This window comes from Vanellus vanellus, assembly GCF_965231255.1.
Source record: "Vanellus vanellus genome assembly, chromosome: 2".
NCBI classification, from domain to species: domain Eukaryota; kingdom Metazoa; phylum Chordata; class Aves; order Charadriiformes; family Charadriidae; genus Vanellus; species Vanellus vanellus.
The window spans coordinates 65,016,033-65,038,534 of NC_138906.1; the positions used below are offsets into that span (position 1 = coordinate 65,016,033).

The following is a 22,502-nucleotide window of genomic DNA, read 5'->3' on the forward strand; positions in this document are numbered from 1 at the left end:
GAAGATCTTTTTAGTGAGGAAACGACGATGAATTAGCTCAGCAGCAGCACTGGGACTCCTGACGTGAGCCTGTGCCGAGAACCCACTATCATTCAACCAAACCTCTTTTCCCATAGCGCAGATGTAGCTAGATAGGTGCTTGGGCTTCACACCGTGTCGTCAGACCGCCTCGTGCACCCATCTGGAGCAATACAGGTGCTAGGTGCAGCAAGCTGCCTGTCTCTGCCTGTGCTAATAAATACCACGGGCCTCCGTTCTGAGTGGTGCAAGTTGCTGTGCCAAGTATTAGACAGAGGCACAGGCATCTGCTGTGAAACAGATGGAGAGCAGTGGCCTGTTAGCACCCTCCCACGCATCTGTACGGGCTTGCCTTTTCTGAAACGTGAACGTCTGAAGCTGCTCGGGGAGCTTGGTGGTTTTGGCATGAAGTTTCATCGGGCCGGCAGACCATCCCGCCTTCTGCCCCATCCAGCCGTAAGCGCGTCCGCCTGTTGCTGCTGCTCTTTGGGATGGGGATGGTGGCACGTGGCTGGAGGTCAGTCCCGCGCTGGAAACCATCCCGAGCTTTGGTGTAGCTTGGCTCTGCCACACCATTTCTCCTGGGGACGTGCAACCCCTCAGTGAGTGGCCGAAAGCTCAAGGAGGGGGACGTTCCCACTGCAGTATACGTGGCTCTGGGACATATATATCTTTGAAGAGTTTTACCTGTGATTTTAAAGGAGGTAAAATTGACCCCAAATACTTGACCTCCCTGGAGCCTTAAATTTGGCCTCCATATGCTGGATAGTGAAGGGATGGGAACCAACACAAAATATGTAACTGGTGCTGTATCCAGGCAATATGGGTTGGGGGCAACAAAACACCCAGGGTAGATCCTGCAGTGCTGTCACCCCGGTGTGCCGTGTCAGTTTGGCACACAGCTGGGCACGGTGGAGGGATGTCTCAAGATGCTACTGTGATCTTAGGACTGTCTAAAGGAACTGAGGTGGGAAATAATGCCAGCTGAGTGTCCCTGGTAAATAATTCGGATAGTCCTGTGCAAGCGGTTCCCCCCCTGAGCTTTCTTTGGCAGGGAAGGCAGTGAGATATCAAAGTGGCTTCTGGAAGTGAGCTGTAAACATTGATCCTGATCTGTTGTTCTGTCTCTGAGAGACCAGCTACTGCATGGCTCATGCTTTTGCTTGCTCTAGATTTTTAGAGCAGTCCCTCACGCACGTTTTCTGACTTCCATTTTGGGAAACGATCTGAAAACTCTAGCAGGGCTGATGTTTTCTTTTTAAGATGCGGTGTTAGCTACTGTCTCGCTCTTTCAGCCTTCCCCACAACCCCAAAATAAGCAGGCAAGAAGGGGAGGGGGAGAAAGTCAGTTTTCCTTCGTGGAAAGCCACCAGCAGCCCATTTGCAGCAAGCTGTCTTGCAGGAGCCTCCTTTCCATCAATGGAAAGTTTGGCCTCGGGTCCCACAGGGTGTCTTGTTACTTCTGTCAGCCATCCCGTATCCCTCAGCGCTGGGGACATGAAGGCTGCCCTACTTTCGTTTTTGAGGTCCTGTGTAAATTATTAAGTGTCAATGCTCTCCTTTCCTGTATTCATGAAGAGCTGGGAGTGACAATGTGAAGCTATTGAAAATGAAACGTGTGAGTTTGTGGTTCTGAAGCTAAAGCATCTGCTGCATTGCCCTGCTCCCTTACGTGTCCTGACTTGCGCCGCTTTTATCTTTGGGAGTTTGAATTCATTTAAGCTCATTATTATTTCTCCTAGGCTGTGGGTGTCTGAGTCCCCAGTGATCGTCCCTGGCTTGTCCTGGCTCTGTGGCTGCCTGACGGTTGGTCTGGGACAAGGGGGAGGCAGGGGCATCCTGCACAGGGGAGGCTTCTGCCCCTCCTGGACCCCCACCAGGCATCTGTGGAGCTGCAAGCGCTCACTGCCTGCCTTCAGGCAGCTCCCCCAAAGGGAAAAAGTGGGCAGGCAGGTAGCTCTGGAGCTGGAGGTGCAAGGTTTCACAGAAGAATTTCAGAAAACATGTTAAATTCTGCCCGTCACCTGGTTGATACACACTGGGTTTTGCTGTTCATGTGAACCTTGTTGTCTTTTTATTTATTAAGATGCTGAAACGTGCTATGAAAAGTTAGTCTTAATTCCTCCCCCCTCAGCGTGCTTCTCTGACTGGTTTTAGGGTAAGGGACCCTTGGAAGTCCCATTGTGCTGGTAATGAGTAACTCACATGCAAATAGTTATTCAAGTGAATTCCCTGAAACTTGCTTTCAGGAATCAGAGCTTAATAGATTTTTTCATTCAGATCATGCTGTTAGATTTCTATTGTTTAGAATACGGGAAACTCATTTAAATAGGGTTTTTTGCATAAAAGCCACGGGAAAAGCCCCAGCTATAGAAGACGCAGACATTTTTGTGTAATTTAAAGTGTAAGAAACAGCTGTGATCAAAGTGATTTAGGAAACTGCCCTACATTAAACACAGGGAACAGCATTTTCAAACACCCTGGTGAGGAGCGTTTGATGAGCTCTGTGGCTCTTCAGTTTCTGCGCTTCATTTGGGGGCTTTTAAAATGTTTTCCCAGTCTTTCGGGGTTTAAATGATTTTTTTTGTAGATCTTTTTACTACAAAGTGAATAGCTCCTTAGTCTTGAAATGGTGGATTCGTATCAGCATCATGTGTGCTATGGCAGATGTGAAAGGGGGAAATTGAGCTTGTAAGAGCTGGTATGGGTCTGTCTGGCCGTTCAAAAGGAAGAGGTATCTTTGGCTGCCAAGAGAAGAAAGAAATATCTTCCTGTGCTTGCTCCTTGTGCTGATTTTTAGTACTGGGCAAATATTTGGCATCCCAGAATTTCAGTATTTGGGTCTGTTCGTAAGAGCTGCTGTGACCTCCTCCTCTCCCTCACGCAAGTTCACAGCCCAGGGGAGAATCACAGACACACACTTCTAATGAATTTAGTCCCTATTTTGCACTTCCCTGGAAATTTCAACACTTTATTATTTCAGCAACAGCAAAACCATGTCCTTGCTTAAAGGAAAATGGACATACACTCTCCATCCTTACTTGAACGCTTTGACCTGATCCTCCAAATTACCTGAATATCAGCCTGGTGCTGGTCGATGCGGCAGCAGCTTTGTACTCCACTGCTGTTGCTAAGAAAATTGCATGAAGGACTCCGTCTGCATTAAACTTGAAGTCCCACTGAAACCAATAAGGCTGCGCACACACGTGAAAATCAATGTGTGTGCGTAAGTCAGTGTTGGATCAAGGGCAGAGTGATTTTATTACGGACGAGACATACCTGAGGATGAATCTGCGGCAGTGTGAAAAGTTGCCTTGAAATGATCACTAAAATGAACTTTTTTGTTCAATGAACAAAAACATGTACTGAAGCAGTGGGGGTGCATGGAGAAAGGAGGGTGTGACTTAAAATACAGTAGCTGTAGGGAAAAGAGGACAGGTGATTACAAAAAGCAGGGGAGAAGGCGGTGTGGAGGGGATCCACTTTTGTTTGTTGTATTCCTGTGTGTTTATTGCAGGGCGGTTCGAGGGGAAATGTGCCTGTGTACACTGCTCTGGACTGTGCTTCTCCCATGTCAGCCATGGCTGTGTGCTCCGTGTCTGCTTTTGGTGTCGTGTGTGCTGTCGGGTCCATGCATGCGGACATGCGGTGTGCGCTGCCGGCAAGAGAGCTGCCTTTCGCACCTCTGTGCCCATGCCAAGTATTTGTAGATGCATTTTGAGCAACCTTCTGTGCGTGAACGTAAGAAGGACAAGTTGACCCAGGCTTATTGCTGGAGAAGCATCTTTGGAGTCAGTACCTGCGGGCAGGGAAAGGCCAGGGCCAGATACACGTCCCTTTTCCTGCATCCTCTGAGGCCAAGCCCCTGCGTCACTGGGAGAAGCTGGGAGGGGGGTTTGCCTCTTGTCACACTGCATTTGTGTGTTCATTTTTCTTTTCCATTCCTGCATCCTGCCACTCACTGGCTGCAGTGGCACTAGGTGTACTTACTGGAGCTGATGAGGTAGATGTCTTCCTGCCATGAGCCCAGAGTGAGCCCAGAGCTGCTCCCCCATCCTAAGGAGAAGCAAAATTAAGCTTTTCTGAGCAATAAAACCCCTCACCCTGCTTTCTTCCAGGGCAGTCGGAAGCTCGCGTGGCAATATGCATCAGTAGCAGCCTGCTAAGACAAGATGAGAGAAGGGAAGAAACTGTCCCCCTGTGAAAATACATGGCGTACAGCCCCTGAAGGCAGAATGACAGGGATGCCCTGCTGCCCCCGGTGCAGGGATGGCCGGGCTGCGATTCCCAGCCCCGCTGGCACCGACCTTCGTCCCCAACGCAGCAGGTCTGCGGTGCACAGCCAGACGGGGACCCTGGCACACACACACACACACGCAGGCTGTGGATTTCTGTATCCAGAAAACAAATCCAGAGCCTGGCTAACAATACTGAACGGTACTAATTATTTTGTTTATGTTTCCTTCAAAGCTCAACTCTGGGAGAGAGTATTTTAGGATTTGTGCTGGTGTAACTAACCTTAGCCACCTGTGAACACAGCCCTCTTTTCTTCTGTGCTGTTAAATATTTATAAAGAACGAAGGCTGGCAGAGGGGGTGAAGCCGCTAGCCTGTTGTGATTTCAGTGATTAAAGACAATACCGTAAAGCAGTGCTCAGCGTCAAATCTTTCCTAAAATTACAATGATTTTTGTCGCCCAGGGTCCGCGGGGAGAGAGTTAAGCTGTGAAATGATGGTTTCCCAACTTCTGCCTTCCTCTTCTCCCCTTGCCTCAGTAAGCTGAAGCAGGGACTGGTGGGGGGAAAACCTTCTTTGTGGGGTTCACTGGGGATTTCCAGCCCTTCACAGGCGGCTGGGATTTGCTGTCCTGCTCCGGCGTCCCTCAGGGGAGACCCTGGTCCTGGGGTGAGGAGCTGGGGAGGGATGTGCTGCGGGTGGGAGCAGGCTCCAGTCCCAGCACGGGTATCTCCTTTGGGGTGTTGTTGGGGGAGGGTTTTGGGGAGAGTTCCCGTGGTTCCGGGAGGCAGGCAGCCATGAGGTGCCCCTATAGGCTTCGCTGCAGTCAGCAACCATGACACCTCATGTCTGAGGATGGGGTGCTTAAGGACAGCTGGCTGAGCAGCACCACAGCAGCACGAGCCAAATAGCTAAGATGAAGCGAGTAAATAGGACTACCTGGATTTATACTTTGGGGTTCTGCCCTCCTTGAGGCGAGAAGCTGCCCAAAACCAGGGGATGACACCCAGAGGGCTGGATCCAGTGGGAGACTGGCCAGGAGGTGCCCTCCCAGACCTGCTCTATGCTGAACCCCCAGAACTGGACTCTCTCCTGCAGCCCAGGTGGGCACTGGCCTCCCTTGCAGTCGCCATCCCCGAAGTGATGCCTGTGGTGGGGGGCTGCCAAGAGCCATGCGGAAGCCCATGACTCCCTGCAACACCACCCACCCCTCGGATGCTTTGGAGGCCCCACCACCTGGCAGACCCCCAGGTTGGGGGTAAGAGGGTGGCCAGGGTGGGTCAGTGCAGTAGTGGAGAGGGCTGCCCAGCAGCGGAGGGGTACAGGCAGCACCCTCGGGGGGGGGTGAAAAAGAGTGAAGGGGGAAGGACGGGAAAAAATGAGCAGCCGAGCCAGCCAGGAGTCGAACCTAGAATCTTCTGATCCGTAGTCAGACGCGTTATCCATTGCGCCACTGGCCCTGCTCGCGAATAACGTATCGCCCGCAAGAATTTCACCAGAGATCTCGAGCGGGGGCGGGGCTGCCGTTCGGAGGGCAGCCAATCCAACGCAACCCCCCCGCCCACTTCATTCCCAGCCCCCTGCTGAGGCGTGGCTTACCGCCCCACCCGCTCGCTGGCCAATCCCCACCGCCATCGTCAGAACTCCCCCGCGGCCCCCTCCGCCCCCCGTTGCGCGTCACCGTTTGGCGGTGTCCTAGTGGCCCCTGATGCGCCGGGGGCGGGGTTAGAATGGGGTGGCTCAGCCAATCGCGGGGCCTGCGAGTCAGCCCAGGTCCTCCCCCTTCCTCCATAGGTGGTGCCCCGCCCTGTGGCGCTTGCTAACGTGCCCCCAGTAGGTTTGTCCTGTGCGGGTTCCCGTCCCTCAAGGCCGGGGGACGCGTCAGGCTGGACTGGAGGGGAGCGGCCGGGCCGGAGGGGGTGAGAGCGACGCGAAGCGGAGCCGGCGGCGGCCGGAGACAGCCGGAGGGTGACGAATGGCGACAGCGGCGGCAGGAACGGCGGCAGCGGCGGCCTACGCCAGCCTGAAGCTGTAAGTTGACCCGCCGGGAGTGGGGGACGGGGTGGGGGGAACGCGGCTCTGTCACCTGCCGGCGGGGAGGGGCCGGCCGTTGGAGCAACGGTCCCCCCTCCCCGTCTGGTGCTCTCTTCATGGCCCCGCGGGGTCCCGTTGCGCCCCGGGGGCTGCCGAAGGGCTGTGCCGGGCTGGCCGCCTCTCCCTCGCTTCCTGGGTCGGGGCGGAGGGCTCGGCCCGCGGCTGCGTGCGGCAGCCTGGGGCGAGAGGGAGGAGGAGGACTTCGGCCGCGGGCGTAGGTCCGACCCCCTCTCGGCGTCCATCCGATAGCGCAGCTGTGGGTGGAAGCGCTGCCGTGTCTGTCCCGTTTCCCCCCCCGCCCCGTTGCATGTACGGGGGAGGCTGGTGGTGCCCGCGGGGCTTCTCCGGTGCCCGCCTCGGCGTGACAGGCGGAGCGAGCGGCTGCTCTGCCCGGCGAGCGCTGGAGTGACTGCTGGGCTGTGAGGAGGAGGTGGTGCACAGGGAGCCGGGGGAACCGCGGGCGCCTTCTGCTTTCCTTATAGGTGACTCTCGTAGACACTCCAGTAGCGATGCTAACGTAAAGCTCTGTATAGGCGATGTTAGTTGCCGGCGGAAGGCTCCTGAAGCGTGCTTGCCCGGCAGTCCTTTGCGGCACAGGTTTTTTGTGGTATGGTTTTGATGCTAGTTGGTGGTTTTGAACTTTTGGGGCTCTCCTGTGACTTTCCGAATGAATTCTTCTGACCTCCTGGTGTAATCCCTTCGTTAAAACAATGGGGAGAATTTAACCCTTTGAACAGGCATATGCCAGATGTTTGCTTTTTGCCTTTTATACAGCAAAAGAAGTTGCATAACCAAAGCAATACAAAGTTAAAACTGAAGAGGCGTTCCCATTACAAGCCCTCACACTGGCCGGTGGAAACTCCTGAAAATATTCCTCTGAGCGTGTGAGACGCTTCATGGCTGTCTGAAGCCAACGGTGAAATGTCCTTGTGTGTCCTAAAGGCGTTCCCAGGCTTTTGACCTCTAAATAATAGCTTGAAGCTCTATAATTGAGTTACTGATGCCATTTGCAGGCAGCAGTATCTGAAAGTGATTTTTAAGCCTGATTTAACTGTACTTAATGCTCTGTTAAATTTCATTTGACAGTCATCGTTTGGATTCAGAGCAAACATGCTTAGATCTTTCTTAGAGATCTGTATAAACAGTTTGTCATAATGCTGTTACGTGTTTAAAAATCACTGGGCTTCTTTCCTTATTTTGATTAGGTAGCTATGTGAGGGTATACAGACACTGGAGATAACAGAGTATTACTGAAGAGTAAGATTATCAGTGATGGTTGAAAGACTTGCTTATTTGGCAGAAAGCTTTTCTTCTTTTTTCTTCCCTCTTGTCACCTAAACAATGTTTGTCTTTCTTTAAGCTGAACTTGTGATCTTTTTGCCTGCAGAGGAGAAAAGGTGAGTTGTATGAGTAGCAGTTATGTGCCTTGTAGTACATGGTCCTTCTTACTGACAATTTTTTTTAAGTAAAAACTCTCTTCTGGATACAGGCTAGTAAAGAATTCTCTCATTTAAAGTTTAGTCTTAACTAAAAGTAAGTTTTGATCTTTTTAGAACAAGGCTGTGTCAAATGTTTAACGTGGTGGTTTGGTTTTTTTTTTTTTTCATAAACTTGAAAACAGAATTGCTTTCTGTTCTGAAAAACACCAAGCTGTGGTAATGCCTGCAGACTTTCTACTAAGCATTTTAAGATATAGGGCCATAACTTGGGTGATGAGCCAGATTTACTAGATTGGCAAAGTCAAAGGAGAACCTTCTTCTGAGTAATCCAGGCTAGACTTCAGATTGGTAATTCAGTGGTAACAGTGTTAACAGTTTTGGTTTTTTTTTTTTTTTAACTGACTTCTTGTTCTCACTGTGAAAAGGTCAGATTTTGCAACCTCACCTCTTCTGGGTAGTCTGGTGGCCCGGTATGGAGCTTCACTGACTGTGTCACTCTGTGGGGTCCCATTTTGTACATCCAGTGGCAGGTTCTAGCTCTGAATGCAAAACTCTTGTGTTTTTCACGTTATCAAAAGCAGTGACTCAAACCCTTTTGTTCCTTGACCGGTGTCATCAGTCAAGTTCAGGTGATACCAGTAAAAATGCTGATGTCTAGTGTCTGCACTACTGTTGGAACTAATTAAGTCACGCCAACAGTTATTGGGGAAAATTATTAACCTGAAAGCTGCTATCCATAGTTGTGACATCTGTGTCACTGCTGTACTTATTTAACTTCCTGTCGTAGCCTTAGGAATAAATTGTGGAACTCAAACAGCTATTTCAGGTAGCAAGCTAGGGGATGGTGGTGAAACTACCAGTCCAATTAATCAATAAAAAATTATTGGTAAAGCTGTCTGCAGACTAGAAAGACTCCTGACTGTTGTTCTGTTGTTTTGGCTCACTTAAAATAACTTTTTTTCTTTGTGCTTGTGTGAAGACTTATCTTGCTGATAACCTTGTCAGTATCCTGTGGGTCTCTGACACAAGCTGTGTTTCTAATTTAACTCTTCCTGCACACAGTTATGCATACGTATTTTGTGAATGTGCTGGTCAGTTGTTAGTAGCTACTGCACGTGAATGCAGTGCCTTCCACCTGCCTGTATTTGGGGAGAGGTCTAAAAGTATATCTTGTCTTTGAGTTTTGGGTTTGTTTTTTTTTTTTTTTTTTGGCTTCTCTTTTAAAATGAGTTTTCAGTGCATGGATAATACTTCTAGAAAGAACAGCTACACATCATTTTTTTTCTGCTTAATCTAAGTGGCTGTCATAGCGAAGCTCAGGGATGTTAGTTGAGGAGGGCATTAACTTATACAGTAAATTATTTGTCATCTTAAGTGAAACTTCATTGGAAGTAGTTATTATGAAGCTATGCCTTTAATACATACCTTTTTTGTTTTTGAATGGTATTTGCATTCGTGTTTGTTTTAATCCTGGGTTTATACTCCTTTTTTCCTCCCTGCAACAACTACTGCTCCATGGGAGATGTTCCAGTTCCTTGAGCTGTTTCTGCTTGAGGAGTAATATTTATTGTAGACGTATAATTAGCACACCTGCTCACCTAGAAAATCTGGAATCTCTGGAGTGTTGAAACCGTCATTGTGTTAGCACTGTTACTTAACGCACTGTTGGGACTCTGTGTGCATATACTAATGTCTGTCTTATACCTCACTGCAGACTACTTTGGTATCTTGAGTACAGCAAATGCATTGCTGCATGGTACAGGATGTGCTTTTGGCTTGCTTTATTACAGTATTTAGAGGCTGACATCAAAGAGTTTCCTGCATTAGAGCAATTTTAAGTATTTATGGTGAAATAATCAATTACTGAAGTAAGAGTTTGGCTGTTGAGGCCTAGAAGGCTTAAGTGATGTTGAGTGAAGTATGATCTTTAGTTGCCATTAGAGCATGATGGGTCCTCTTTCATGCTGTATCTGAACATAGGAATATTCTTGTCTGTAAGATTTGCCTAACTAAAATGTGGGATGCAACTCTGCATCGTCTTCATGATGTACAACACTGCTATATAATGTAACTAATGAAGTGAAACTTCACAACAAATATACAAACTAAAAAAGACTGTCTCACTTAACTGTAAATTAAGCTGGCTATACATAGTATAAGCAAACAATATTTTTGTTTTTTTTTTTTTCTGTGCTGAAAATCAACACTTTCTTTTGTAAGGCAGTCTTTTACCTTGTGTCCTGGTTTGAGGTAAAACAGGACCAATTTTGTTCAGTAACTTTTGCTTCTTAGCTGGGCCTCTTCTAACAACTGAAATTAACTGCATATTGTGCAGTGTTCACTCTGTCAGAGTGATAAGATCAATTGTTTATAGCTGATGCCCAGGCATGGTATGCAATGAGGCTCTTTCTTATATTTATTGCTATAACCCCCAAGGCCAACCAACTTTATTTGCCCCGTTGGAGGGTCACAAGTGGAAAAGCATAGTGGGATCCCACCTGCAGGGAAGAGCGGACAGGACAGGTGACCCAAAACTGACCAACAGGGTATTCCATCCCATCTGCCTCATGCTCAGTATAAAAGCTGAGGGATCAAAGGGTCACTCTTCCTTCAATGGCCGACATCTGAGGAGGACTCTGTTCGTCTGCCTGTGATCCCAATCATGGATCCAGATCTGGAATCCAGTTCCTGTCCGTCACTGAGTCCAGCCTGGGACTGCCCCAGTGCTAGCTGGTGACGTGATTGTCATCTTGGGAGCTTGATATGGTTTTGTATATTTTTCATTATTTCTTTTTATTTTATTATTAATATTTCATTAAAGTAGTTTAGTTTCTTCTAAACTCATAAGTCTCTTTTTCCTCCTCTGCCTCTCCCTTTGAAGAGGGGTAGAGGGGAGCATCTGTTGGTCTCGTCTGGGGTCCCTCAGGTCCCCAGTTGTGGATTTTGGCCTAAACCACGACACCTTGGATTATTAAATGGGACAACTCTTGTTTTGATTTTCAAGACCCACCTGGATGCAGTCCTGAATAATGTGCTCTAGGCAATCCTGCTTTAGCAGGAGAGTTGGACTAGATGATTTCTAGAGGTCCCTTCCAACTCTGAAAATTCTGTGATTAATGGCTTAAAAGAGAAGGCAATGTCTTTCATGGATTTCTTTTTGAAGTGATCGGTTAAAACAATGGAAGAAGTTTTTTCTTAGAAGATCCTAAGATGCAGCTTGAGGGTTTTGAGGTAGGATTAATTCCTGTGTTGATTTCTTGTGAAGCATAGGAATATGGTAAACCTGAATTCAATGAAGACGACTAGAGAATCTTTTGCAATATAAGTAGCTAACAAGAAGAACCACAAAAACTGTGAAACTTCCTGCTTTAAGTATCTTTGCCTTTGTAGGAACTCTCAAAGTTTTGGAGGAAAGCTACTTTTGACGTAACACCAACCTTGTTCAGACCCTCACTATAAACGTGGAAAACATCTTTTATTCAAAGCGTGACTTGGGTGCTACCGAAATAACTACAGAAATGAGAGATACTGAGTTAACTCTCATTCAGATTCTAACTGGTCATAGGTGCTCTTGTCCTTTTTGCCTCTTCTCAGGCCCATGTTGAACAGTCTCTCATCTGAATATTAAAAATGCCTCTTGCATCTTAAACTTATGCTGCAACACAGCACTTAGCCCATTTTTTGAGAGTATGGGGACTAACTTCAGTAGAGCCATCTAGTTTTTTCTTTACTACACTACTAGGTGTACTCACTTCTGTCAATGATCAGAATGATTTCACAAGAATGGTAGTCCCTGAACTAAAGAAACTAGAAACTCAAAAGACATAATTTTTAGTGAGACTTTCACTGAATTTTCTTTCTCCTTCCTAAAGGCAAAATAGTTGAAAACATTTTCTAATTGTAGCCTCTGTGCACCCTTTTTACATAGGTTCTCCTTTTGACTGATTCTTTGGCAACATGAACTGAAATAATGAAAAAATGCCTTTTAGTTTAAAAAAAAAAAACAACACCCCAAACAAAAACTACAGCCAAACTCAAACTTCAAACTAAGGCCTGATGTGTCACTGTGCTGTGTTTTCCTTCTATGTCATCTTTATCACTTGCAGGTACTTTTTTATCAACTTTGAATTGTGGGGATGAAATCTGCTGAATGAGTTGCTTTATATTCTGGCAGCAATCCACACAGTTTCAGTTGGAGAAGATTTTAAAAATGAGATTCAAGTCACCTTCAGTAATACTTGAGTTTGGTTGCAGTGCTTTGATATCTCTTCTTGAGTACTGAGTTATGCTATCAATGTCAACTACTTCCATTTATCGCTCCCTTTGTTCTTTAGCAACACTGAGAAATGGTCCATGATAATGGTGGTCAGGTTTAAAAAATAAAAAAGAAAAAGTAAATGGGAGGAACTCTGAGTTTGTGAAGATGTTATGTGCTGTAATGGAAGCAAGGTATTGCTGTTAAGAGTTCTTGATATTTGGGATGGTTATAGACAGCAGTGACAGTGTAGCCAAGGAGAAGGCAGGCTTCAGTGTCAAATATGAAGGTTATACAAAAGCAGAATATAGTGGTCTATGCAAACTAGTTTCAAAAGAAACTACAGAGATTATGGGCTTCAAGAAAATACTGATTTCTTTATTATTATTTTTGTTATAATAGCACTTGGACTTTCATCTGTTTGTTATTTATGTTATTGGGACTATTGACTTGCACACTTTATTGGTGCTGCTGGTCACTAGTGTGGTGACCTATTTTCTTCTTTCTCCCTGTTTTCCAGAAAATGGGAGAAGGCTTCTGTTTTGGACCTTTTTCTCTCCTCTCTTCTTTGATTTTCTTCTTCTTTGCATCTCTTTACATGAGATGATGATGATAAAAACAAAACAAGCTTTGTGTGTTTTGTCATCTAACTATTGGAAGACTGCTTCAGAATTAAATAATTGATTCTTGGGAGAATTTGTAATTTTCAGATTGTATGTTGATAGCAGTTAATGTTGGCAACTGCCACTGACATAATTTTTCAGTTAAATAGCAATTCTTCCTTTGTAGTGTGTGTTTCACTTATCTTCAGTGTATTTCTACAGAGTAATGGTATAACTTTGCTAAACCAGGTAAACTAGACTCTCTCGTGTGAGTTGTTTCCTGTTCACCTGATCATCCTAAAATCCCATTGTTGCCATCTTTCATATATGAATTAGTCTTTTTAGTATGCATTGACCAGACTTGTATGAAGTATTCCAGAGGAGGTTCCAGTGGGATTTTATAGAGGTCTTTTAATGCTCTGGCAAAAATATCTCACCGGTAAACCTTAAGATCCTGTTTTCTTTCCTCAGTCCTCTCAAGGTTTCTCTGCTTTGTCTTCATAAGCTACAGCTTATAAAAATTATAACAAAAAATATTACTGCTGAAGTATGTTTTAAGTGTCACTGTTGCCAACAGTCCTTGGGCCTACCATAGTTCAGGTCATGGTGGGAGTGATGTTAGTAACACCTGTGCAGAAAGTATTGTTTATAAAATAAGAGCTGGGGAGAGTGGTGAAAACTACAAATACAGTTAGTTTGTTGTACATGGTCCAAAAGATAAGGCTCTAGTAATTCAATGTAGGAGATTGTTAAAAGATAATAAAAGAAATGTAATTCATTACAAATAAAAGTGAAGGAATATCTATACCATAAGGCTTGAGATAAAACCAGGTCTCGGGAATTCACATTTGAAGCTAATATTGCAAAGATTGACTTTATTTTTTCAGTGATGTTGCCCAGTTTTGAAAAATGAAGAAGCATCTTTTGTAAATGCCATGCCCTAAAGGGGACTTGGAGTTAACAGTAGACCTCGACAAAGACTGATTCTCTCTGTAGAGAAGCTAGCATGAAAGATTGGTTGAAGTGTTCCTAAGCATTTTAATCTGTCTTGCATGAGAATAGTCCTTATCAGCACCACTTCTGTTTCCATGCTAAATCAGAAAGAACTGTTAAGGTTGTGTCTGTGGCAGCTAAACATTTTGACATTGACAGAGTTTTCAAGGCCTTAAATTGAACTAATCTAATCTGCCAGCAATGCTCATCATGTTAAAAAATAGTGCTGTAAGCAAAAATGGTAAGATTTCTACCTCTGTAGACATCAAAAAAAGATGTCGCCCAAAAAGCTGAAGAATTAGTCTTGTGCACTATGACTGCTGACTGGCCTGTTTATTCCCTGGGGTGGGGTGGTGAGTAGTAGCTGGTCCCATGATGACTAGTGCTGTTGCAGTGACTTGGGGAGCTCCTGGATACCCCACCTCAGCTCCTAAAGGGAAAGGAGTTGGGAATTAATGCTCTTGATCTTGGGAGGAGTAGCAGTAAGGGTAGGTCTCCCTGACACCTTCACTCAGATATGGCAAACGTGTTTTTCTTTTTCCAGTATACACAGAGAACATGGAGATGCTGCACCATTCCCTCTGTTCCTTCAGTTTAGACTTCATCTCTGCCTCCCCATTTGAATCCACTTGGTGGTAGATGTTGCATATAAAACTGGGGGTCAGAGACGTTTCTTTAGATGGAGTTGATACATATGTTTGTGTGTGTATGTATACATATATTTACATATACCTACCTGCAGAATTAATAGGTGAATAACTCTAGAATAGCTGGTACTGGTGTGAAGTGGTGGATAGCAAGTGTGGGAACAAAAAGCTAGATACAAGCGCAAAATGAATAGAACAAGTTTTGGGGGGAGGAATCTGAGAGTCTTTATCTGCCGTGATACACATTTCTTTAACATTTACGTATACTTTTGGACCTTTGCTGTACTAGGGGAAAAAACCTGATTTAAAAACTCTTAAGAACACTCCTCTTAGTGTATGTCATGATCAACCTTTGATATTATAGTCTGTTATTCAAAATCTATAAACAAGCCATCAGGTAGGCACAGATTATACTTGTATTTTTATGGTGGTGGGGGTAAATTGTGTGCAACTGATTTCGTCCAATTTGAAGCCCAACCTTTTAACTCCTGAGAGGATATATAAAGAAGGTACTGCATAGTGTGTTCCATGTTTGGGTGTAGTGCAAGTTGTTCTCTTGACTAGCATTTTTAAATTAAGAATAAATAGTTCTGTTTTCAAGTATTTCCTATCCCCTATAATTTTACTGTAGCTTTTATTGCATGCTCCCTTAAAACCATATCTAGTATATAAAACTCTTGCATATAACTATATAGTTGAAAGGCATAAAACCTTTACGTGACTATAGTTAGAGTGATGCAGATGTTCTAAGTTTAAGAATTGGCAAGTGTTAGCGATACAAGTCCTCAGAAAATATTTTGAATTTAGCAGGTGGCTGTTTGAAAACTAGTATGCATTTGTTGTGAGTAGGATGCATAGGAGAGAGAATATCAATAGGGCTTTTATAATGTTTTGTGCCTAGAAACAAGAAGAATATTTCAGCTACTTTTCTGTTTGTTATTGTCATGCTGGAGAATGCAGACTGGCCTCATTTGGGCTTCTGTTAAAGTGAAACAGCAAGTTCAAGTCTCAGCCCGTGTGAATATAGACTGTGAACTCTTCAGGTCGAAGGTTATTCAAGAAAAAAGAATGGGTAGAGATGGTCTGCAGGTACAACAAAGTCCTCTTTCCAATTGTTGTATTTCAACAGCATTTAGCATTACTTCCTTTTATATAGCATTTGTATCGGATTTCCAGAGACCAGAGAATATTGTACTAGATTGGGTTATATGAATTTAAGCATGGCCTGTATCAGGAATAGTGTGGTGAGCAGGACCAGGGAAGTGATAATCCCCCTGTACTTAGCACTGGTGAGGCCCCACCTCGAGTACTGCATTCAGTTTTGGGCCCCTCACTACAAGAAGGACATTGAGGTGTTGGAGCGTGTCCAGAGAAGGGCTACAAAGCTGGTGGGGGGTCTGGAGGACAAATCTTATGAGGAACGACTGAGGGATCTGGGGTTGTTTAGCCTGGAGAAGAGGAGGCTGACGGGAGACCTTATCACCCTCTACAGCTACCTGAAAGGAGGTTGTAGAGAGGTGGGGGCTGACCTCTTCTCCCTGGTAACAAGTGATAGGACGAGAGGAAATGGGTTTAAGTTATGTCAGGGGAGGTTTAGATTGAATATTAGGAAACACTTTTTCACTGAAAGGGTTATTAAACATTGGAATAGGCTGCCCAGGGAGATGGTGGATTCACCATCCCTGGAGGTGTTTAAAAAAAGGATAGATGTGGTACTTGGGGACATGGCTTAGAAGTGGTTTTTGTCAGGGTGGGTTAATGGTTGGACTTGATGATCTTAAAGGTCCCTTCCAACCTCAGCAATTCTATGGTTTCATTAAAGGAACATTAGGAATCTGCAAACAGACTAATTCTCATTGTGAATGATCATCCTTTAAGTATTTCAATGTCGTCTTAGATCAGGAAAATAAGCATGTGTGTTATCTTCTGAAGCTTGTGGTACAGATACGGACTTGGTAGTGAGTAGATTCTGTGGAAAACCACCGTTCTTGTATGCAATGTTACTCAGGTTCCATCCTGAAAGAGAAGTGGGAGGCAGTTATCTCAGTTACAGCAATTTTACAATTGAAGAGGTCATCTAAACAAGAATGAGCCTACTAGCCTAGTTCTGGTAATTGGTAAACTTGTCAATTGGCATTTGTGCTGCAACCTCTTTGAGTCTTGGCATCCTCAACTATGTTTATTTTAGAAAACTTTCAACTATTTACAGAAATGAAGCAAGGACTAAGTGAATCATTGTTATGTTAAAAAAAATTAAAGAGCGCTAGTTCTCCCACGCCTGAAGCAATGAAGCAACTTTTTGCAGGGCATTGGGATTTCCAATTTATGGTATTGTACAGTTGTATTTTAGGCAGTTTTTAATGGTGATCCCAACAGAGAAGTATTTGTTTAAGTTCTCTCAACTTCATAAACTGGCAACTTGATTTCCTCCTGCACCCCTTGAAAGACCTCCAAAACAAAAACATCCAAAGCTCCAAAACAGTCGATGCCAAGACTGTTCCAGTGTGCTTTAAGCTGCTGAAGCCTAGAGCCAGTTTGGTCCATTGAGCTGAAAACAGGGATCACTTGGCTTGTGTTCTCTGTGTCACTTGTTACCAAATCTGGTCTTGGAGAAGACTGCAGGAAGGAGGATTTTGATTGCAAATTTTTCTTTTGGATGTGTGTTGAGGGTCAAATGTAGTTTAAGTAAAGATAGAAACATACAAGCATTGTGTAAGAGGAGATAAAGGTGATGAAAAAAAAAATTGTTAAAAGGGCAATGGTAGTGGCAGGAGACAAAATATGGGCTAGGATTTGAGAGAGAGAAATGCTGGGGGCTAGTCTAGTGAAGCAGGGCATATGATGTATTGAGAAGCTAGACATAACTTTCACTGGCAGCCTTAATTCTCTCATTTTTCTTAACTCCTGGATGATGAAGGTAAAAGACTTCATGTTTTTCAGAGAGAAATTATTGTTTTTGAGTGTTGTAAATAGAAAACTTGCTTACATGATAAATATAAGCTATATTTATATATATGACACCTATAAGCTTTTTCTCAGTTCTTTGAAAACAGGCTTTAACTAATATGCAGGTGAATCTCAGTGCTGAGACTATAATAGTCATGCCCATGTTGCACTTTATAATGAAAAGAGCAGGTTTTGAAAGTACTGATCACAGGTGGAAATGCTCTGTTGTGCTTTGGTCTGCGTAGGTGTCTTGTTCATGTTGTGTTCTTTATACAGAATATTCAAAAACTGAAACTATTGGTCTCACTACTTTGGACACCTTGTTTGGGACTGTAGTCTGCCATGTTAAGACTGGGTTTTTTTCAACTTTAGTTTAGTAGAAGAGTGTGAGTATCTGCATTAAAGGCATAACAGGTCCATTATTAAACTTTGCAGTGTATTTTCCCCAGTTTTTTTAGCTGGATTCTTGTATGTCAACCGACCTCCCAGAAAAAGCTGTCTGTTCAACTAAACCAACAGAAGTGAAGTAGCTGCAGCTTGCTCTTGTGGAAAAAATGTCTACTGCTGTCCCCTGCCAACTGCAATAGGTTTCTGACTGCACCTTAAATAGTGTATCCTGGTTTCTCTTAAATTCTTTAACAAATTGAGGGCTTATAAATGTCCTTAAGCTTGTCTTGTCCATTCTGTCTGTGTAAGCTTGTTTGCTCTTCACTGTAAAAACAGCTCCCATGACTGCTTTGAAACCCCCTTTAAAGAGCCAAGGATGCACATGTGCACTTCCTCAAAACCAGAAGCAATGAAAGTAAAGTAGGGGTTTTAAGGATTCAGTGTTCAATGAATTTCATGTTTGTATTTCTTACTCTGATGTTTTTACTTTCAAAGATAAAGCATTTCATAAGGGTACACAAAAGATGAAGAAGGCTGACTTACAAGGGGAATACTGTTGATGTGTTTCCCTTTTTAGGATCCATAGACTAATTTTCCTTTAAAAGATATTAAATTACCTGACGAACAGTTAACTATTGATTGCTTTACAGTTTGTGTTATGGTTTGAGTATTTTTTTTATTTCAGTCGGGTATTTGGTCTCCTTTGGTATTCTTCTAATTGCCCAAAGACACTGTAGAATCACCATCCTTGGGGAGAATAAAAATGCATCTTAAGAAATAGGGTTTAACTTTGAAGTTGGGTAAACTTTGAAGGTGGCCCTGCTTTTAGTGGGTGGAAGGTAGGGTGTTAAGACATGTTAAGAGGTCTTCTAGGCCTCTTTCAAAGGGCCCTTCTGATCTACTTAGGATTCTAATTCAGCTTTTTGAAGGTTTAAAAAAAAAAAAAGTACAAAAGTGATGAAGAAAGGTAAGATCTATTTAGGGAGAAGGAGCCTAAAAATATCTATCATGTAAAATAAGTTTCCAGAATGAGATGTTTAAACTCTGAGCCCTAGTCTTGTCAATCCTTAAACTAAGAAAAATCATTGTGAGAGTTAAGAATACTAGTTCAAGAGTGTCTGGGGTTGTTTGTTTGTTTATAATTTCCTGTGTACAGCTATGGGTCATTTCTGCATAACTCTTGTATTATTGCACAGTATAATGTGCCTGGCTTCTTAAAATTATCTCAATGGGTCTATTTTAAGGAATGTTTAATTTTATGGCTAGTGTTGTACTGTACACAGTTTATCTGAAGGAAAGATAGGTATGAAGTGTGATGTCAGTCTGTAATGCATCTAATGTGTCTGATGTTGAGGACAGAGGTTACCACATCTGTGTCACATAGACCTGGCTAACAAATTTGGAGAATGGTAGTGTTGAAACACCTGCTTCAATAAACTAGTGAGTGACTTTAACTCTTCTGCATTTTTTTCCTGTAGTGTTTCTAGTGGATTCTTAACAGTAGTTAGAACACTTTAATGTGAACCAGATGTTTTTATCACTTTGAATATTATTTTTGTGTTTACTAGACTTGCGTCAAGGATGTGGTGCTTTAGTTTCTGACATATTAGAAAGTGTTTTATTAAAAGGAACTCTTTGATAAGCCAAACCTAAACTTCAAAATAGTCTTCTAAGTGTCATAGTTCAAGCTTACATGAATTATAGTGGACCACTATGTACACAAATTTGCTTTCATGTCTTTAACTTCCAGTATTAAATAAGACTTAAGATTATTAAATAAGTTATGTATTTTGCAGTAACTGGTTAGTTTTATTTGCTTTGTATGCACTGTCAACATCGGTGGCTGTTGGGAAGCAATGTTGGTTTTGCAGCTGAAATAAGGTTTGAGTGCTTTATATTCACCTGGTGAAGAGCTTAAATATAAATAAACAAACCCAAAGTAAGCATTGCTAAATGAATTCCTTTTTCCTATCTGTTTTGTTAAAGGCATATAACACCAGAGAAATTCTATGTGGAAGCTTGTGATGATGGAGCAGATGATGTGCTTGCTATTGATAGAGTCTCCACGGAAGTCACTCTTACAGGTATTTTCCTCGACAGCATTTCTTAATATGGGTTTCTATCGTCTACTATCTTGCTCTAAGCACTCGCAGAAGATTTTCAGAACCTTAAATTGATAGTGGAAGAATTGGTTTTATCATCTTCAGTTACTGTTTTAAAATAGTACTTTTTATTCTGTCCTGCAAAGCACTGTTTGAAATGCCTTCTCACTGTGGGTAAGTAGGGTGATAGTACTTGCCTGGTTTTGGTAAGACTGTGCATCACAACAGTAGAACTGACTCATCCAAGCTAGTTGGGATTGGTGCTACAAGCCCAGGATTATATATGGGAAGGGTTGAACATGGGGCTTCTGCAGCTTTTGCTGAATTGTCTCAGTGCTGTCTTTTATTTAATACTGAAAACTGAATTTTCATAAAGCCTCTAAAAACAAGAACAATAAAAAAACCCTCACTGTAAAACTAGTTCTGTTGCAAATCTAGATTCAAATGTCAGTGTAAGTAGTCTTAAGCATACTGATGCTGAGGTCTTCAAAATTTTAGTTTAATTTTTTTTAAAGAATGAAACTAATGCATAAAAACAATCAAAGAACTTGCATTAAATGATAACATGAAATTAAGGCAATGGGTGATTTCCCTTTTAATAGTTTAGGAGTTTGTACCTCAGAATTACTAATCTCTAAACAGACAGAAATGCTACAGTAGTATTAATATAAAACCAGTCATTCTCTTAGTTTTATGTCTTTTGTATACCTTGTGTAAGAGCAGTATGCCCATCTCGCTGATAATTTTGGTGTTGTAGTATAATATTTCAATTTCTCTTTTAAAGTTGTCCCTTCAAAACTGTAAAGATAGCTGTCTTTTGTTAGTCTTCATCTGTTCTCATTACTGGTGTTTTATCAGATGAACCTGCAAGGCATTTAAAGCAAAGGAAAAGTCAAGACCTGTCTTTCTCTGTTCTCCAAGTTCTGGGAAAATGCCGAACTCCGGTGTGTGTTTTGGAGTTTGGTTTTGGTTTTGTTTTGTGTTTGTGTGTGTGTTTTTTTTTGTTGTTTTTAAACTTCTCTGATATCCATTCTGCTATTTTAGAAATGTGGATAGATGAAAGCTTAACACGCTAGGACTTCTTTAACTGATATTTGGATACTTTTTGGATCTCTTGGTATGTTGTTTGGAATACTGTATCCATTGCCACATCTATGCTGTTGTTGGTAGTTTTGCAGAGATAGACCAAAAAGTAAACTAGGTCTTCTGAAATGGAAATAGGCTGAGGCTCAGAAGAAGCAGTCAAAAGTGGGAGGCAGAAGCATTTATGTGTGTGGTTTTTTTTTTGTCCTTGATGGCTTCAAAACAAAATTTCTGAAAGCTGGCAGGACAATACATTATTGAGGAGTCTACTTGCTATACTATCATGTAAATAAGCTTGAATTTATTCAATTGAATTTCTATTTTGATTAAACAACATGAGAAATTGGGTTAGAATCCTTCTCCCCCTTTGAAATTCTGAAGCAATTCTTATACTTAAGATTCTAGCAAAACTTGAGATTTGACCAAGAAGCTTTGACAAACCTAGTTTAATGGTTTTCTGATATAGTCATAAAAGAAGCAGTCAAATTCTGATGGCTTTTCTTCTGCTTTTCAGTTAAGAAAGATGTTCCCCCTTCAGCTGTTACAAGGCCTATATATGGTATTTTGGGAACAATCCGATTGGTGGCAGGTAAGGAAAACAGAACTGTGCTCTTTAAAAATACTTAGGAAAAATATATTGCTAAAGAAGCTTTAAAGACAAATAGTATTTGCAAGTATCTGAGGTTACACTTTCATCAGTATTATGGGCATTCCTTGTGGCTGCTAGAGGATAGAGGTATCCATATATAGTTTATTATGAATGTTGATGTACTTAAACCTGTAGGTGCTGTATGGGTAGAGTTAACTGACTGCTTGTTGAGTTTTAAGGAATGTGTTTCAAATGCATTCAAAGAATTTAATCTACTTACTCTTCATAACTGTGTTAATCTCAGCTGCAGTACTTGATGCAACAGCCAAATACTGGGTCATGAAGTTTGACTTTAAATCAATAATCTTGGTACACAAATAAGAGTGACAGGGTGATAGATTAGTAGATGTAGCTGTTCATGTAATGATTGTGTTCCAAGTATCCTACAAATACAAAGAAAACTCAGCATTAAAAGAAAAAGGACAGCCTGGAACAGTCCTAAATTTTAAGGAGTTGTAGGATAAGGTAAAAATAAGATGTCTGCTTTTTTGAAGTATCTCAGTGATGTTCAGATCTAAACAGTCATTGCTACAAATAAACCTGACGTGTAAAGTCTAGGCTTCTGGGAAAGTAAGTGTTGCTATTCAAAAGATCTTTTGTGGGTAGACTTTGTTAGAGTTTGAGAGTAATGTAGTCTGAAAAATGATGTAATAAGGAGCATGCATACTGAATAAGAGCCTTCACAGGTACAAAGGATTTAAGTTCACTCACTGCAGTATTCTTAACTGAAGCAAAGCATCATTGTGTAAAATGTGGTAACTTCTGATAGGATCTTAAACTACTGAACTTTATATGCTCATATTCTAAAGAACTGTGGATCTTGCGGAGTAAGACCAATGTAATGGACAGCTGTGTCTTGAGTACTTGACAAGCTCTGACTGTTTTAAAACTAAAGTGCCCCAATTTTCACAGCTTCCAGGCTTGGTAATGATTTTCATTTGTCTGACTGAATATTGTATAATATATAGAAGTATGTAACATCTTTTGATAGCCTGGGTTTTTTTTTCTTTCCACCCCTCAAAGCATTGCAGTGATTGTTAGTATACATCTGT

General features: G+C 42.7%; 1 protein-coding gene across 1 annotated transcript in view; it reads left to right on the plus strand.

Annotated features, from left to right (window-relative positions):
* Positions 1-6,133: 6,133 nt before the first annotated feature.
* Positions 6,134-22,502, plus strand: part of SACM1L (SAC1 like phosphatidylinositide phosphatase) — a gene marked incomplete at its 3' end in the record, with an annotated part of 39,596 nt that continues 23,227 nt past the window's right edge. Inside the window, 3 exon segments of the mRNA XM_082499547.1 lie at positions 6,134-6,284; positions 19,603-19,700; positions 21,316-21,390. Coding sequence (XP_082355673.1) covers positions 6,229-6,284; positions 19,603-19,700; positions 21,316-21,390 — 229 coding nt within the window. The 5' untranslated portion in view covers positions 6,134-6,228.